At 38.8% G+C, this 17976-nt stretch overlaps 1 protein-coding gene across 1 annotated transcript in view; it reads right to left on the bottom strand.

Annotated features, from left to right (window-relative positions):
* lnx1 (ligand of numb-protein X 1) overlaps nt 1–17444 on the bottom strand; it is a 102490-nt gene extending 85046 nt beyond the window's left edge. The window contains exon 1 of the mRNA XM_072252706.1: nt 17080–17444. Coding sequence (XP_072108807.1) covers nt 17080–17444 — 365 coding nt within the window. The remainder of the gene's footprint in view (nt 1–17079) is intronic.
* Between the last annotated feature and the right edge of the window lie 532 nt (nt 17445–17976).

The following is a 17976-nucleotide window of genomic DNA, read 5'->3' as shown; positions in this document are numbered from 1 at the left end:
TAATCATACAGGACAAACAATTCCTACATTTCAACATCAAATTCAGAATCTTGGCCTTGACAAATATCACTTCCAGGAAATAATCACAATACAATGGCCATACGTTCTTCTTTAAATGTATAATTATTTCTTGCTTTTTCATGTGATAAAAATGTTTTATTTTCTAAATTGAACTAAAGTCCAAATACGTTAAAGGAAAACGTGGTTCATCGTCACCCTGCAATAGATAGAATGAGGAGGGCAAGGTCAAATACCCTCAAGTGGCTGCTTTCCACAGTACACGAGTGTATCTAATAATGAGGCACAGGAGTGGAACTGCCGGCGTCTTCTGCTGCTGTAGCCCATCCACTTCAAAGTTCGACATGTTGTGCATTTAGAGATGCTCTCCTGCACACCATTGTTGTAACTCCTGGTTATTTGAGTTACAGTCACCTTCCTGTCAGCTTGAACCAGTCTAGCCATTTTCCTCTGACCTCTCTCATTAACAAGGCATTTGTGCCCACAGATCCGCTGCTCACTGGATTTGTTTTTTGTTTTTCACCTCATTCTGTATAAACTCTGGAGACTGGTGTGCATGAAAATCCCGGGCAATCAGCACTTACTGAGACACTCAAACAACCCCTTCTGGCACCAACAATTATTCCATGGTCAAAGTCACTTAGATCACATTTCTTCCGCATTCCGATGTTTGGTCTGAATAACAAATGAAACTCTTGACCATGCCTGCACGGTTTTATGCATTGAGTTGCAGCCTCACGATTGGCTGATTAAGTATTTGCATTAATGAGCAGGTGTACAGGTGTACGTATTAAAGTGGCCACTGACAGTAGCCATCCCTTAGCCATCCCTTTGGTTGCTCACTACCTGCACAATCCAAAGCTGATAGCTTCATCCTTCAAGTCTTGGTCACCTCCGTCAGTGATGACACTTCCAAATCACTTCTGCTGATGGACATTCTGTTCCCTTGAGAGTGTTTTATCATTCCTTGTGGAGGAACCCCATTTGATCAGCTGCTGGAGCATAGTAATCCACTATCAAGAGGAAGTTTTCTTAACCATGATTAATGTAATGCCATGAACTGTTACTGTGGCAATGTTGAGGGCTGGAGTCAATGTTGAGAACTTTCAGCCCTACCTTTCATGTGAATCCTGAAGAAGGGTCTCGACCCAAATGTCAACTGTACTTTTTTTCCCTATAGATGCTGCCTGGCCTGCTGACTTCCTCCAGCATTTTGTGTGCGTTACTCGGATTTTCAATATCTGCAGTGTTTTTCTCGTTTATCATTGATACTAGAGTTTCAAAAAATATTTTATTAAATCTAGATTATTTTAACTATATTTAAATTCCATAATTTACAAAGTGGAATGCAAATTCACATGTTTGGGTTGTCAATGCAGGACTCTGGGTTCCTAATTCAATAACTCAACCAATGAGCAAGCAGTACACTTTCCAAGTGCAGCTTTTTCCACGTCTTCTTCATGGTCATTGTCAAGTTAAAAAGAGAAAGCTGATTTTAAGACTTGAAGCAACATAAAATGGCAGTCACCTTCTAGTGTTGTAGAGTGAGGGGAGGAATCAATCATTCTCGCTTGAAGTTCAGCCTAATTTCCAATGAAGATTTTGCAAGGACTAGCCTACAAAACAGCATATTGACTCAGCAAAGAAGAACAGAAGACAGTCCTTCCATGATGGACATAGGGGTCTGCCAACCATATGTTTAATTCTATAAAATTAAAGAGGAAATTTCTTTCTTCAACTATACATTACTGACTTTGATCCACAATAAACTTTAATTGAATAATCAATAGAATAAATCTCCTAGGTTGGGAATGCTTTTCAAAATTGTTTCACAATATTTTTGAGAATTCACCTGGATTTCTAAAATACATGGTAAGTTTATAGTAGGGGTAGGCCATTCAAACCTTCAAAGCAATTCCATCAGTCATGGATGATCATCCGTCTCAATTTCATACTCCCATTTTCTCTTTTTATCCCTTTTTGCCTTTTATCTAACTCATAAATGTATTTATTGACTTGGCCTCAATTTCTTTATGGTTATGAATTCTATTCTCCCTCTGAGTGAAGAAACTTCCCAATCTGTCTGAAATATCTTAAATTGAAACAGTGACATTTTGTTGTAGACACCCAAACCAGGGGACTACCCAAACCTTCTTTAAGTAATGGGGTTTCCCTCCCTCCACTATTGACACTGCCCTCACCTACATCTCTATTTCCCAAATATCCAAGCTCACCCCTTCTTCCCATTGCCTCATTAGTGATAGAGTTCCTCTTGTCCTAACCTACTACTCCATGAGCCTTTGCGTCCAACACATTACCCTCTGCAACTTCTGCCATCTCCAAAGACTAAACGTATCATTACCTCACCCTCCCCCATTTCCACAAGGATCACTCCCTCCATGTTTCCTTTGTCTATTCTCCCCACCCCACTAATCTCCCTCTCGGCACCTGTCCCTGCTAGCAGCCAAAGTGCTACACTTGTCCATTCACCTCCTCCCTCACCTCCATTCACCTCCTCCTTCACCTCCATCCTCCTCCCTCACCTCCATCCTCCTCCCTCACCTCCATTCACCTCCTCCCTCACCTCCATCCTCCCCCACCCTCACCTCCATCCTCCCCCTCCCTCACCTCCATCCTCACCCTCCCTCACCTCCATTCACCTCCTCCTTCACCTCCATCCTCCCTCACCTCCATCCTCCTCCCTCACCTCCATTCACCTCCTCCCTCACCTCCATCCTCCCCCTCCCTCACTTCCATCCTCCCCCTCCCTCACCTCCATTCAGGGCCCCAGTCTTTTCAGGTGAGGCAGCACTTCACCTGTGAATCTGCTTGGATCATCTGTTGTGTCTGGTGCTCCTGAAGCGGCCTCTGTTCCATTCACCAAAAGTGGAACTTCCCAGCTGCCGAACATTTTAGTTCCAATTCCCGTTCCCAGTCTGACATGTCGCTCCATGGCCTCCTCTTGTGTCATGACAAGGACACCCACAGGGCGGAGGAGCAGCACCTTATATTCTGACTGGTTGCTTCAAACCTGATGGCATGAATATTGATTTCTCCTTCCGGTAAACCAATTTCCCCCTCCCTCCCTCTAATTCCACTTTGACCTTTTTACCTCTTCTCACCTGTCTATTACTTCCCCCTGGGTCCCCATCTTCTTCCCTTTCTCCTATGGTCCACTCTGCTCTCCTATCAGATTCTTTCTTTTCCAGCCCTTTACCTTTCCTACCCACCTGGCTTCCCCTATCACCTTCCAGCTATCCTCCTTCCCCAGCCCCCCACCCTTTTACTCTGGCATCTCCCCCCTTCCTTCTCAGCCCTGAGGAAGGGTCTCGGCCCGAAACATCAACTATCTACTCATTTCCATTGATGCTGCCTGACCTGCTGAGTTCCTCCAGCATTTTGTTTGTGATGCCATCTTCATATTCACTTTGTCTTGTCCTATCAGAACTGTATTACTTTAAGTTAGGTCTCCCCCCCCCCCCCCCCCCCAATTTTTATGCTCTTATGAATACAAACCTACTCAACAATCTGGCTTCATGTAGTAGTTTCACAACCACATGTATCAGTCTGGTGAATCCTTGCTGCACTCCCTCTGTTGCCAACACAGTCTTTCTTAGATAAAGAGTACAAAACTGTATACAATACTCGAGGTACAATCACAGCAGTAAGGCATTCTTGTTCTTCTACTCCAATTCCCTTGTTATGGAAACCATTGGCCTGTATTGACTGTGTGCTATTGCTGTTTTACCTCAGACTCTACCATTGCCATATTATCTCTTGATAAATTTAAACTAAGTTTATCTTAACTATTAACTATGGGCTGCTTGATCAACATGTGGAGTTCTTGGTCACCGGCTCCGATATGACAGTGGCTACAGACAAAACGAACAACCCAGAACTGAATAAAAATATTCAGCATATACAAACGTTTGTAGTACTGTACAGAAAATGTATGCAATCACATCATTTAAATGTAATTCTGTACATCGTATGCAAATTTGATGTGAAGAGTGGTCACAGTGAGTAGAAAAAAAATTAATTCCAGACATCTAATGTCAGAATTAATCTACCGCACAAACAATTCATATTAATGCAGAATAAGACTATTTTACTCTCAATAGTGTTCTATCATCTTAATAACTAAAACATCTGACTGCTCAAAAATCTTCCACCTTAGCTATCAAAGAGCCATGCTAAAGTTTGAATGCCAATTCAGTAACTGGCCTAAATTATAACAAATTTATAAATCTATCACTCCTCTATTAAGACTGTGGAGAACACACACAAAATGCTGGATAAACATGACAGGCCAGGCAGGATCTGTGGAAACGAATAAACAGTTTGACGTTTCAGACCAAGACCCTTCGGCAGCACTGGAAAGCAGGGGGGAAGAAGTACACTCAGATTTAATCATTTAATTATATTCTGAACGTTTGTTTTCAGAACCATAACATTAAATAATAATTCTATCGTGAAACCACCTTCACTTATCGATTATTCCCTAATCACACGCCAGAAAACTGTGAACTGATTGTATTTGAATCAAAACATCCAATGAGGAAAATAAATGAGTCAATTAAAATTCTATACCTCAATGCTTTCAGCATTTTCTTTCACTTTATGCATTTTCTAAGTATCATCAAAGAAAACTCCAAGCAGTACATGCCTCATAAATACAGAAACAAAAGGAAAGTACACTTACAGCAAGAATGCTATAATAAAGCTTTCATACACATCTGGTCTGTCTTGTTTTCCTTTAAATAATTGCTACTCAATGGGACAGGCTAATCTTCCATATCAAGTAACATAAAGAAGACATATTCTTTCAATAAAGAAAAGACAAACATCCAACTTCATAATTATTATTCAACTACAGTCAGTGACATTTATTGTTCTTTTATTGAAATAGAGATTGAATCGCAAAGAAATATTTAAATGGATATTGGCCACAAATTAATAAAAGTTAATACAGGTTGAGTACCCCTTATCTGAAATTCCAAAATCTGAAAACCTCAGATGGTTCTGAAAGGTGACCTCACATATGTAATGAACAGAAGTTAATGAAAAATAGAAAACACTGCGTAAAGCGAAAAATGAAGATCTCAAAATTGTGTATCATGAGGGTCAGAGTGAACATATGCTGCTAAACAGTATGCTGGTCATGAGACAGCAAAGATCTATCAAGACAAACTGAAATTGAAGGTAATTGTGAATATTCAGCAGGCTGATTACAGAAATGAAAGAAAAGGCACACCAGTAATTTTTAAAGCCTCTGCTGATCACCAAAAATTAGCACCAGAACAAATCTACAATGCTGATTGTTTTTATACTTTACATAACAGCATTACGTTTTTAAAGCATCGCTGATGCAAATCTAACAACAGAACAGGTCTACAATGCTAATTGTTTTTTTAGGTTTTATGTATGGACTAAAAAAGTAAAACACAAATGCAGTGTACTGTAACCTTTTAATCAAAACACAGAGTCAAAACGAGCTTGCTGTTGTTTGTTGTGTTTAACAGTTGATACAGATATTCTCCCAGTGCTGGTGTGCTCCTTCTGTTACCCTGCACATATTATATTTTCATTATATTAATGGTATGTAATAACTTTTGCTGTAATGTACATATGCGTAATGAACAAGCGCAAGACAAAGACTGCTTACTGACAGCACATAAATTCCGAGTCGGAAATGATAGCGACAAGCTAACTCATTATATATGCCAAAATCCAAAATGCTTCTGGGCCAAAGCATTTCAGATAAGGGGTAATCAACCTGTATTAAAATAAGAATCCCTTCTGCAAAAACTGGATTCCCATTATCTGAACAATTTTTCCACTATTGTTGGGAGGGGAACCTCAGATATTTGAGTCCATGCTGCCATGATTATTTTTGGATCATTATGATTGGGAAATTACAGACAGAGGACAGCAAATTATTGATGTACAATAATGATAGGTAATCAATATCCCAGATGAAGTTAATCATAATACATATATTGAAAGAAGGTGAAAGTAAATATTACTTTCAATATTACTTAACTTCGATAAATTCAACCTCTCAAAGACCAAGAAACTTTGTTTAAAATTTTAACCTGAATTGTAGCTTTGTTGGAATTGAAAGATTCAGTTTCTGTGCATCGGAAACTCAATTATAGAACAACGTATTCTACTAATTGTATTTTTATTTGGACAACAAATGGATCTGTAGCATCACCATCAAATTCACAATGAAACGTAGAGTTCAATAAGGACCGCTCTTTCTCTGCCTTGCTTAGGCCCTTGTCATAACAATCCAGTTCTCAAGTCTGTTGGAGGTGGGGACTTGTAATCAGTTCCATGCTCTCTAGCTTACTCTTCACTGAAACATTCCATTCCACAATCCAAATTTATATTTAAGTCAAAAATGTGCCTATAGATGAGCTGTTAAAATTAACACTGTAAAACAACACCATCTGAGAAGAGATGCATAGAATTCCACAGTTCCCTCAAAATCGTGACTAAGCATAATGAACATTTTTATTGCAAATATTTTATGGACTCTACTAGTCTTCCGGAAAGATTTTTAGAATAGAATGCAGGTTATGGAACTATTCTTCATAAATCTGGTAGAGAAGCAATTGACTTCAATCGGAAAGAAAGGAAAATCAGGTTTGCCTTGATTGGCTTAAAGCAGCTCTGAATTCTAAGCTGAGGTCAACTAACGATTGCATAGTGGCAGGAAGTAAAAAAAGATTTTAGAAATGAATATTTTAATAGAGTATGTTGCTTGGGAGAACCAGTCCTAAAGTTTGGCCAAAGAAAACTGGCTATTGGCAGAAGCCTGAAGTCCAACACAGTTAGGTTCAAGAATAGCTACTTCCCATCAACCGATTAGTTCTTGAAACATCTAGTCACTTTTTAAGCAATGCACATAAATGTTGCTGGTGAACGCAGCAGGCCAGGCAGCATCTCTAGGAAGGGGTGCAGTTGACGTTTCAGGCCGAGACCCTTCGTCAGGACTTCGTCTCGGCCTGAAACGTCGGCTGCACCTCTTCCTGGAGATGCTGCCTGGCCTGCTGTGTTCACCAGCAACTTTCATGTGTGTTGCTTGAATTTCCAGCATCTGCAGAATTCCTGTTGTTAGTCACTTTTTAACCACTTTTGTTCTAATTATGTTCTTTCTTGTAAAAATAGCCAATGTTTAATTATGTTTTTCTTGTGAATACTGTTTATGATTCTCTGTGCTGGTGAAGCTATTGAAGGAAGGTTATCATTGCACCCGTGTGCATAGGACCATAAAATCCTGTGGTTGGATGCAGATAGTTTTGGGGGTGGCAGGTTTCAATTCATTGGATTGGCAATACTGTTAAAAGAGCTGAATATGTATTTTGTCAGTAGACTCAATCATTCATATTACCTGCCAAGACTGATATGAGAGAACACAGCACAGACATCACTGGGTGAGGGAATCTCATGTATGGCAGAATTTGTTTGTAGTTTTCTAAGGGCGCTTAGAGGGTGAAATACCTAGTATTTCATCATTGGCCCCAAACTCACCTCTCCAGAGCTCTCCAAACTGCTGATTCAGGAAATTACCCCTAACGATTTTGCAAGGTCATAGGCAATCAATAACAAAGAATGCAGGAGTTTTGCCTACTGTGTCTACAATAATCAAAACATAACTACCTAGCCTAAGCCCATTTCTCAGTATTTGGACTGGTGCCTGTACAGTTAGAGCTTTTCAAATACACAGCCAAATAGTTTTTAAATGTGATGAGGGCTCTTGCTTCCACCACCCTTTGAGGCAGTGAGTTCAAGACCCCTACCATCTTCTCTATGGGGAGCAAACCTTTCTCCTCTGTTACTGCTGTTAATGCCTTTAATTCATACCCTCTGGTTTTTTTAACTCATCAGCCAAAGGAAATAGATCCTTTGAGAGATTAATCAAATCTCTCCACAGATTTCTATTTCAAGAAAACAACACCCATCATCTCCTTCTCAATTACATTTATCTAGCCTTGGCAATATGCGCATACATCTACTTTCCAATCATGTCTTTCCTATAAAGTTGAGGCCAAAACAGTCTGCTGACTGCAATGCAAACTATTGTCTAACCAGTTCTGTACATATTTATGGCATAACTTGTGTTCTTAAATGCTATTCATCTGCATATGAAGTAAATAACCCATCTTCTTAGCCTGCCCATGTATATTTAATGACCTGTGGACATTCAATCTGAAGTCTGTCTGATCCTTTTAAAATCCTCCCACTTAATGTGTATTCCTTTACACTGCTGTGCCTCTGCAAAATCATCACCACACAAACTGCTCTGGGTAAAATCTATTTGCTATTTTCTATCCAACTGAACATGCAATCTATTGCTTCCTGAAGTCAAAGCTGTTGTACCTGTAACCTACACACGCAATGTTTGCACTACCTACATGTTTCCTTGTCATGTTACTTATGTTTAGGTCTAAGTCATAAATAAATTCTTCAGAAAGTAAGGAATTGAGTACTGAGTCCAACTGAACCTGACTGGTAACAATCTGTCACAAAACACACATCAATCATTACTGCCTGCTTCCTGCCTCTGAGCCAATTTTGGATTTAATTTGCCACTCTGCCTCAGATCCTTTAGGTGTTTGCTTTTTTGACTATCCTGCTATGTAAATGTATTAAAAATCTTGCTGAAATCCATGCTGATTACAACTAATTCACTGACCTCTCAATTTGTTTCTTCCTTTTTAGTAACAGTACAAAATTAACAATACTCCAACCCTGTTACACCAATTCAGCTGTAAAGGGGGATGATCCAGACTACTGCAATTTCCTCTGTCACTACTTTTAAATGAGTGGGATGCATTTTCTTTTGATTTAATGAGTTATCTATTCTCAAAAGTTTTAAATGTAATAGTGCCTCTGTAATGATGTTTATACCATTTATTATTTAATCTTTCTCCTTCTGAGAAATAATTCCTTATATTTATTCCTATTTTACTAACCTAACCATCAATCTACTCATTATTGCACAATTTTTTTGTGGGAATTTGCTGTGTGCACCTTGGCTTTCACATTCCCTATATGACCGCAATCATACAGGGAATGTTACGTACCAGCAGCAATAGATCACAAATTGAGTCAGGTTTTAATGTTAAAACCACTATATTGATTAGTATCTACTCAAAAATATAGAAAATTAAACAAAATAAACAGAAGTTAACAGTGTTATGTGTGTGTGTGTGTGTGTGTGTGTGTGTGTGTGTGTGTGTGGCTCCCAAACTGTCAAGCTTAGGAACAGTTCTTAAAGTCTTAAAATGGCAAACTAGAAAGGTCCAGTAATTCACAGAATAAGTGAGTGGAGGGACTGAAAAACCACATTCAAATGTAGAGAGGAGGCAATCATGAAGAATTCCACAGGTTCCACGCTAGGAAAACAAAGTAACAGTCGCCGAAGATCTTATCTGTCGAGTCATCCCTAAATCCACCTAGAAATATCACAAGGTGACAGTCACGGAATATACCCTAGCACAAGTGGTTACCAGATAACATACCCGAAACCATGTAAGGGTTAACAGAATTAGTCGCCACAGGGTACTCCAACAAAATCCACGTATGGATCATACGAAGTGACAGTCACACATTCAGAGTGTACTGGGTGCTGTTGATCAACCCAATTCTCTGGGCATGGGAGAGTATCAGACTTTACCCATTGTTGCAGCAAGCCCCTGCCAGCTTGCGGTCCAAAGCCTCCACTCTCTCTCCTCTCCCCTCTCTTTCTCTTCTGGAAGTCCCAGTGGTCTATCGCAGCTTGTTATACTGATGTCATAGTCCCGCCTTATTTAGGCGTTCTTAAAGTGACGCCCACAGTAAATGAAACTGAGGTCATGTAACACTATTTTACTAACCTGACCATTAATCTACTCATTATTGCACAATCTTTATTGTGGGAATTTGCTGTGTGCACCTTCGTTTTCACATTCCCTATATGACCGCAATCACCAGCCTTCAGCAGTAGTTGTCTGGCTGAAAAATGTTTTGCAGAGTCTCAAAAGGTACATAAGGAAAAGGGCTGTGTTTTGTACTCTTTGTTCCTACTCACAGTTGTAAAGAAATGTCAACATTCTCATTACTAGTACCAAAACAATAATTATTATTTTCATTCTTCTTATATTTTTTTTATCTTATTTTATCTTATTTTTATATTTGAGAGAATTTTGCATAAGGGTTTCTACCAATCTGTTCCAGTAGGAGTTCTTCTGAACTTTCTGGAGAAGCTGTATAAAGAGCAAATTAAAGTTCCCAACCCATTTCTCTAACTCTACACTGAACTTTCTAAGAGTTCACTGCAAACTTCAAGAAAACAATGATTGCCCATAACATAGAAGGAAATAATTCATCCTCAAGTCAATGCCAGTTCTCAGTGCATTCTAGATTAATGCCATTGTCCCACTTTTTTTCCTGTAAGCTATTCATTCTTACATGCTCATGAACTCCGTCCTCGTTTTCTTCTCCAATTCACTGATATTTGGTTAATTTGCAGTAACTGATTAATCTACCCACCAGCATGTTTTGGAGATGTGGGAGGAAATTGGAAACTTGGAGGAAAACCATATGGTCAGAGAGAGGACATGAAAACACGCAGCCCTGGAGATCAAAATTGAACCTGGTTCAAGACAGCAGCAAAACTTATTGCACCACTATGCCAGCCACTGTATTAAAGTTTTCAATTGTTAATGTGATGGTCCTGGCTGTGTGAGAGGGTAGTTTAATTTCTGCCTGGGCAGGGTAATGGGTAGGATCAAATCTGAGTAATCATTGGCATTAAACAATGAGGGTAGGCAATGATGATATATAGAACATAGAATAGTACAGCACAGTACAGGCCCTTTGGCCCACTATGTTGTGCCAACCCTCAAACCCTGCCTCCCATATAAGCCCCCACCTTAGATTCCTCCATATACCTGTCTAGTAGTCTCTTAAACTTCACCAGTGTAGCTGCCTCCACAACTGACTCAGGCAGTGTATTCCACACACCAACCACTCTCTGAGTAAAAAACCTTCCTCTAATATCCCCCTTGAAATTCCCACCCCTTACCTTAAAGCCATGTCCTCTTGTATTGAGCAGTGGTGTCCTGGGGAAGAGGCGCTGGCTATCCACTCTATCATTGACAGTGAATAAAGATGGTGACTTAATTAATAGAAAAGTTATTGAAATTTGCAAAAGCAAGTGTGGAGAATGTCAAAATTTCAGAAAAGTTCCAAGGAAAAAGTTGCTGGGATGAAGCTTCAGTGTAACTTTTAGGACAAAGGGATAAAAAAGATTAAATGAAAAATAGATGAGAAGAAGTTAGAAGTGCTAGAGCACTATAGTGTGGATTTCAGTGAAAGAGAAATTTCAAAGTATTTCAAATAGTATAACAAAACACATCAATCTGTAGACTGGGCATAAACTATGAACATCAGAATTAAAGAACATAATGCCGAAAAGGAAAACCAGAGAAGGTGGCCTGGTGACTGAGAAAATGAGGCAATTACTGTTCTCAGTTATGGACAGTAACTCGTGGATGTTGCAGGTAATTGCAGATGATGGCAACAGCGGTACAGCTGTAGAGCGATCACCTCATAGCTCTAGCCAACTGGGTTCAATTCTGACCTCCACTGTCATTTGAGTGAAACTTAAATGTTGTCACTGTGTAGGTTTCACCCTTTTGTTTGCTTCTCTCACATTTGAAAATGTGTGGATTAGTATGTTAATTGACCACTGTAAATCACCCCTAGTAGTAAAATCTGGGAGAAGTTGGTGGAAATACAGAGACAATAAAATGGGATTATTATAAAAGAGTGCATGCTGCTCACCTTTAGTAAGCCAATGACCCACCTTCTAGGACTATGAGGAACTTGTTCAACTATTTTTTTGGAAGCATCAAGCAAAGAGAAAAGCCAAAGGGAGTCTGGTTGCAGCATCTCCTGGCCCACAGCACCTGCCAATATTTCCAAATACAAACGTCTCCTCGCCCATTCACCCATCATAAAGTTGGTGAATATTACAACCCTACATCCTGCTTACTGCCACCACATCCCACAGACCTCTGCTGGCTGCATCCCAGTGAACACCCTCAGATGAGAAGCAAAATCTACTGACATTGGAAATTGGAAACAAGAACAGAAAATGTAGAAAGCACTCCACAGATCAGTTTGAGAGAAAAACAAGAGTTAATGTTACAGGTTGAAGCTCCTTCTTCACAAACACATTCAGCATTGAGGAAAAGATTTGAGCCAATCAAAACGGGCATAAGGGTACATTTCAGCAAAAACTAGTTTAAATCTGACTCAACCAGTCTCCACGGAAATGTAATCAAGCAAATTACGGGTATAAAACCACAAAGAGTATAAATTAAAATTCTTCTTAGTCTTAGTGTCCATGTTCTTCACCTTCTGGCTCACTCCCATTCTTATTTTTCCAACTCTTTGCATCTCCTTCCATCCCATTCTATTCACAGTTGTTTATTCTTGTTTATTGGTTTTTACACTTTCATACTAAGCTCCCTCACTTTACCTGGAATTCTTTGTTCTTGTATTCAAAAGTCTTCCATTTCATCCAGCTTTCACCTTCCAGCGACATTTTTATTCTTGCATCTTTAATGCAAGCCGCTGAGACATTGCTTTCAGTAAGTGAACGTTACAAAAATTGAAGCACTGTAGTTCTTTTTCTGAATGCCAGAAATGGCATTTTAGAATTATCGCAATGAATCTCTATGTCAGATCGCACAAATGGCTCGTGTGCCCTTCTGTATTTAATTATGATTTCCAGTAATTACATTTTTCGTTTTAGTATTAAGATTCAGGAACAGATAAGAAATTTATTTTGATAGCATGAAGTTTTTTTACAGCAGGTCACAAAACTGCATGCTATAACGTCCATATGCACCAGTCTTAATTAAAAACCAAAAGCAATACAGATCATACAGAGCAAGTATTGTAATTAAATATGTTTACAATGCTGGAATCTAATCATAAGGTACTGTAGCAGGCAAAAATACACATCAATATCAGCAGGAATTTTGGCACCTTTAGTTTCAGTGTTCATTGTTCCTAAGCATAGACATTAAAAAATATTTTGGTATAAACAAAATGTGGAGCTATTTTTGGCTACTCACAGCTCTGAATACTTAAATTGCAGGTTATCGACAGTGTCAATATAGTTAGCTGGACTTAGCCAGGGTAACACCAGTAGTAACAGAGCCTTCATTGTCAAAGGGTCAGCGATGGAGTGCTGCTCTGTTAGAGTTAAGGACACATACATTTAAATCCATCTGCATCACAAGTCACTTCCTGCTTTATGGATCAATTGTGATTTCAGTCCAAAGACTGGCATTCTAACTTAAATCTCTTAAAACTAAGCTGCACTGAACATTATTGAAATATAAGAAGATTACTGAATCTGATCTTCAAATGATTGATTGGAAGCAATGTCCTTTCAAAGATACCAAAATACTTTGGGACAGCAAACAGGTGAGGCAGTGGCAGTGCTCTCGAGCCTACGGTTTATTTTTAATTAATCATTATCGAACACAAAGAATAAAAAAGGTACTGCACTTCATAAACATTTCCTATTGTCTGAATCCCTGCCTGTTGTACCAAAGATTAAGATTAACATCTCTACAACAGATGGGAGAAGGTCACTGGAGGTTAAATTAATAATAAAGTGAATGAGTCACCAAAAATAATATTACAGAAACTGGAAACCTGAAACAGGAGCTGAAAATAGTGTTCAGACAGCACTTTTGTGGAGAGAGAAACAAAGTTAACACTTCAATAAATGACACTTCATCATAACTCATCTGTTGATTCAGTTGGTAGTATGGTCAAATCTGAACCAGAAGGATGCATTTTCCAGTTTCAGTCTAAAGACTTCAGCACAAAATTTAGAGAGATCCCAGGACAGTAAAGAGTGCTACAATTATAGAGGAACTAAGTTTTATAGATTTGTTAAACAATGCTTCTATCTAAATTTTTACTGGTATACTGATGGCCATGTCTTTATCAACATGACTAAAGCAAATTACATTACATCTTTATATTACCACAACTTGAGGAACTTGTTAAGCATACACTAGCTGTCATGTTTCCAAAGTATTTAGAGTCGTCCTGTCAAAGTGACGTACAGCACAAAGGGAGGCCCTTCAGCCCATCGGGCGCATGCAGATCATCAACTACCCATTTACAGTTGTCGACTTAATTCCATTTTTTTAATTTTCCACACATTCACCCCAACTTCTGCCACTCACCTCTGTACTAGAGGCAACAATATTCTATTAACTTGCCAGCCTGCATGTCTTTGGGATGCAGGAAAAAAAGTCAGGTAGTCACAGGAAAAACTGTGAAAACTCTACACAGACAGCCCCTTAATATCTGGATTGAACCTGGGTCTATCATCCTGTGAGGTAGCAGTTCCACTGTGCTGCATTAAGTGTTAGCCAATTCTGGGTGTCAAGAGGGTATAAAAAAGTCTTTACGAAACCAAATGTTTTCTTCTTTCCATCGGGTACCCTCAGTATGCTAAGCTTGCAAATAAATACTTTCTAGTATCCAGTTCCATTTTCAGTCTTTCACTTTTCAACCTATTGAATGTTAACAAGTTATATTAAATTAGAAGATGCCTTAGCCAGTCAGGATCCTGTCTCAAACCAAAATCTACACCAATTTTAAGGAAACATATTAAAATGTTTTTGCAGCTATCATTTTCCACACTGTGTATGGTCTGTTTGGCTGTTCAGTCAATCATGTGAATGGCTTAAATAACAAGAAAGCTTTAGGACTTCCTAAAATTAAAACAAACAATGCTAGTTGTTTTTTTTTAAAGTAAAAACAAAAACGCTTCCATTTTCCCTAGTAGGACACTAATTAAAGTCTTCTTATAAAAATCCATTGTGTAGTACTTTGCACAGTTAAGCTGCTTATTTCAAATGATTAATGACTCCCTTAAAATAGTCTATGAAAGAATGTTCTTCAAATGTGTTAACAATTGCTGTGTGAAGAGGAAATTAAACCCTGGATAGTAATAAGTAATCAAAAATATCCCTTATATAATCTAAACTTTGAAACTTGGCGTCTAATAGCTGATGATTGAGCCACAAACCAGAACACTATAAAGATTTGAAGAGCAGACTCGACCGGCCAATGGTCTAATTCTGCTCCAAAATCTAATGGTCTCATTTGCAAAGATTTACCTGCTTTCTCACTAAAATTCAAATTGAGCCTACAAATTTTGAGGCTATCATTTATATCAGAGTTGGACTATATTACTTGGTAATATAGTTCCACCGAGATGCAGCACAGAGCGTCATAGGAAGTCATTCCTGCCTGTGGCCATCAAACTTTACAACTCCTCCCTTGGAGGGTCAGACACCCTGAGCCAATAGGCTGGTCCTGGACTTATTTCCTGGCATAATTTACATATTACTATTTAACTATTTATGGTTTTATTACTATTTATTACTTATGGTGCAACTGTAACGAAAACCAATTTCCCCCGGGATCAATAAAGTATGACTATGACTATGACGACATTCTGTGAAGCTAAGCACAGCTCCGATGCCATATTTAAGTTTGCTGATGACACCATGGTCACTGGCTGAATCAAAGGTGGTGATAAATCAGCATTTAGGAGGGAGATTGAAAACCTGACTGAGTGGTGCCGCAGCAACAACCTCTTAACGCAATGTCAACAAGACCAAGGAGTTGACTATTGACTTCAAGAGGAGGATAATGGAGGTTCAGGAGCCTGTCCACATTGGGGGTATCAGAGGAGATGAGGGTCAGCAACTTGAAACACTTCGGTGCTGTTATTTCAGAGGACCTGTCCTGGACCTTTCTTAGAAGTTTGTGAAAATTCGGCATATCATCTAAAACTTTGACAAACTTCCATAAATGTGTGGTGAAGAGCATATTGACAGGTTGCATCATGGCCTGGTATGGAAACACCAATGCCCTTGAATGAAAAAGCCTACAAAAAGTAATGGACAGGGCCCAGTCCATCATGGGTAAAGCAGTCCCCACCACTGAGCTTATCTACATGGAGTGCTGTCATAAGAAAGCAGCATCCATCATCAGAAAGAAGGTAGAGGAGTCTTAGGACTCACACCACCAGGTTCAGGAAAAGTTATTACCCCTCAACCATCAGACTCTTGAACGAGAGGGGATAACATCACTCAGCTTCACTTGCTCCATCACTGAAACATTCCCACAACTTAGGATTCACTTTCAAGGACTCTTCATCTCATGTTCTTGATGTTTATTGCTTACTTATTTATTTATTAATATATATTTTTTTCTTTTTGCATTTGCCCAGTTTGTCTACAGTCCTGTTGGAAGCGATCTTTAATTAATTCTATTATGGTTCTTGGATTTACTGAGTAGGCCCACAGGAAAACCAGTCTCAGGGTTGTATATGGTGACTATATGTAACGTTCAGAAAAACTCACCAAGTTTCTTGCTTTTAAGATTGCCACTGAATGCACAAAGTTTTCACAGGAAAGACAAGGAAATAAAATGTGAAATAAAAACACCCTTTAATGTTTGATATAAGGAGCAGTTGCAGGCAAGTTAACCCAAGCCTGCTGCACCAGAGAGAAGTTGAAAATGATCTCAATATTTGCAGTTGTGGAAGGACAGCTGTTATTAATAAGAAAAACACACACAGGTCTTTGATTTAAAATCAAAGAGATAAATATTGACATTTTAAAAGCTGTATGTACTGATGAGAAAAATGAATTAATCTTTCTATGATGTAACACAGGTTAGTTTGGCCACAATACACAATGGGTTAAGAGTCAAATCAATTCATCAGCAAGGTAAATGTACTAATACACGAATGGTTCTTTAGGAATTTAACAGTTATTTAAATATTACAGAAAATTTTAAGTCATAATAAATATCTGACTTTGCATTCATATATTGTGAATGGAACTGATCATTTTATTCAAGCAAAAACATTTCTGGGAGACAAAACCCAACAAAGGAATCATTTCGTTGTGAACTTGCATCATTATTTTTCTCTCCATGTCCAAGCGTACTTACCTGCGACGTAGATGAACTTCGAGGTCACAGCGCTGCAAGACTTCAGTACAATGTTCCTTAAATGGGCAGAAAACCATTGCTTTATCCAACAATTTATGCACCAACAGGCTCGACTTCTTGCACACCATCAGACACAAGGGCTTGCGATCCATGGGACAGAAATCTTGGGCAAGTAGGAAGTTAGTAAGGCACAAAGTGCAGTAGGTGTGGCCACATGGCGTATCCATTGGTTCCACCAGAGGCTGCAGGCAAATGTCACACATGAGGTCATCATCTATTTCATCTCGATAATTATACGAATGGTTTTCTTGAGGCGGGTGTGATTGTCCACAGCAAATACAAAGGTTCAGCTTCGGAAGATTCATTTCAACTGCAGGATTATATTGGTTTACAGTCCAGGTCTAGCAACATTCAGTGAAAACAAATTCCAAATGAATATTTAGCCTTCTGTAGGTTACAAACTTTCAAGGCAAATTTCACAACTGAAAGAAAATAGATGTAGATATTAAAACAAGTTCTCTTTTACTGGATAGTAATTTAAATATTATGAAATTAAATGTTGCTAAAAAGCACAGTACTCTACATATCAAAGAGATTTCCCATTAGCAGCTTGAAATAGCCCAGGTAACATATTCAAAACCATTGCATGATTTGCCTGAGACAAAAGTGTCTCAAAGTTCTGTTGCAGCCCAGATCATTTAGCATTACAACTCCTACAAAAGGCTGAGCACATTATCTATGCCAAAAGAGTTATGTAGAAACAGGTTTGCAGTTATCATCAGTGTGTAATGTTTAGTCATAATACCATCTGGAAGTCAGTTCATTTATGTCTCAGAAAATGAGGAGAAGACTATATTGGGAGAGCGTGAGTATAGTAACAAATTTAATGAAGGGCAA

Source organism: Mobula birostris, chromosome 3 (genome assembly GCF_030028105.1).
Source record: "Mobula birostris isolate sMobBir1 chromosome 3, sMobBir1.hap1, whole genome shotgun sequence".
NCBI classification, from domain to species: Eukaryota; Metazoa; Chordata; class Chondrichthyes; order Myliobatiformes; family Myliobatidae; genus Mobula; species Mobula birostris.
Note: the sequence above shows the minus strand (reverse complement) of the source record. Positions and strands in the feature narration are given on the sequence as shown.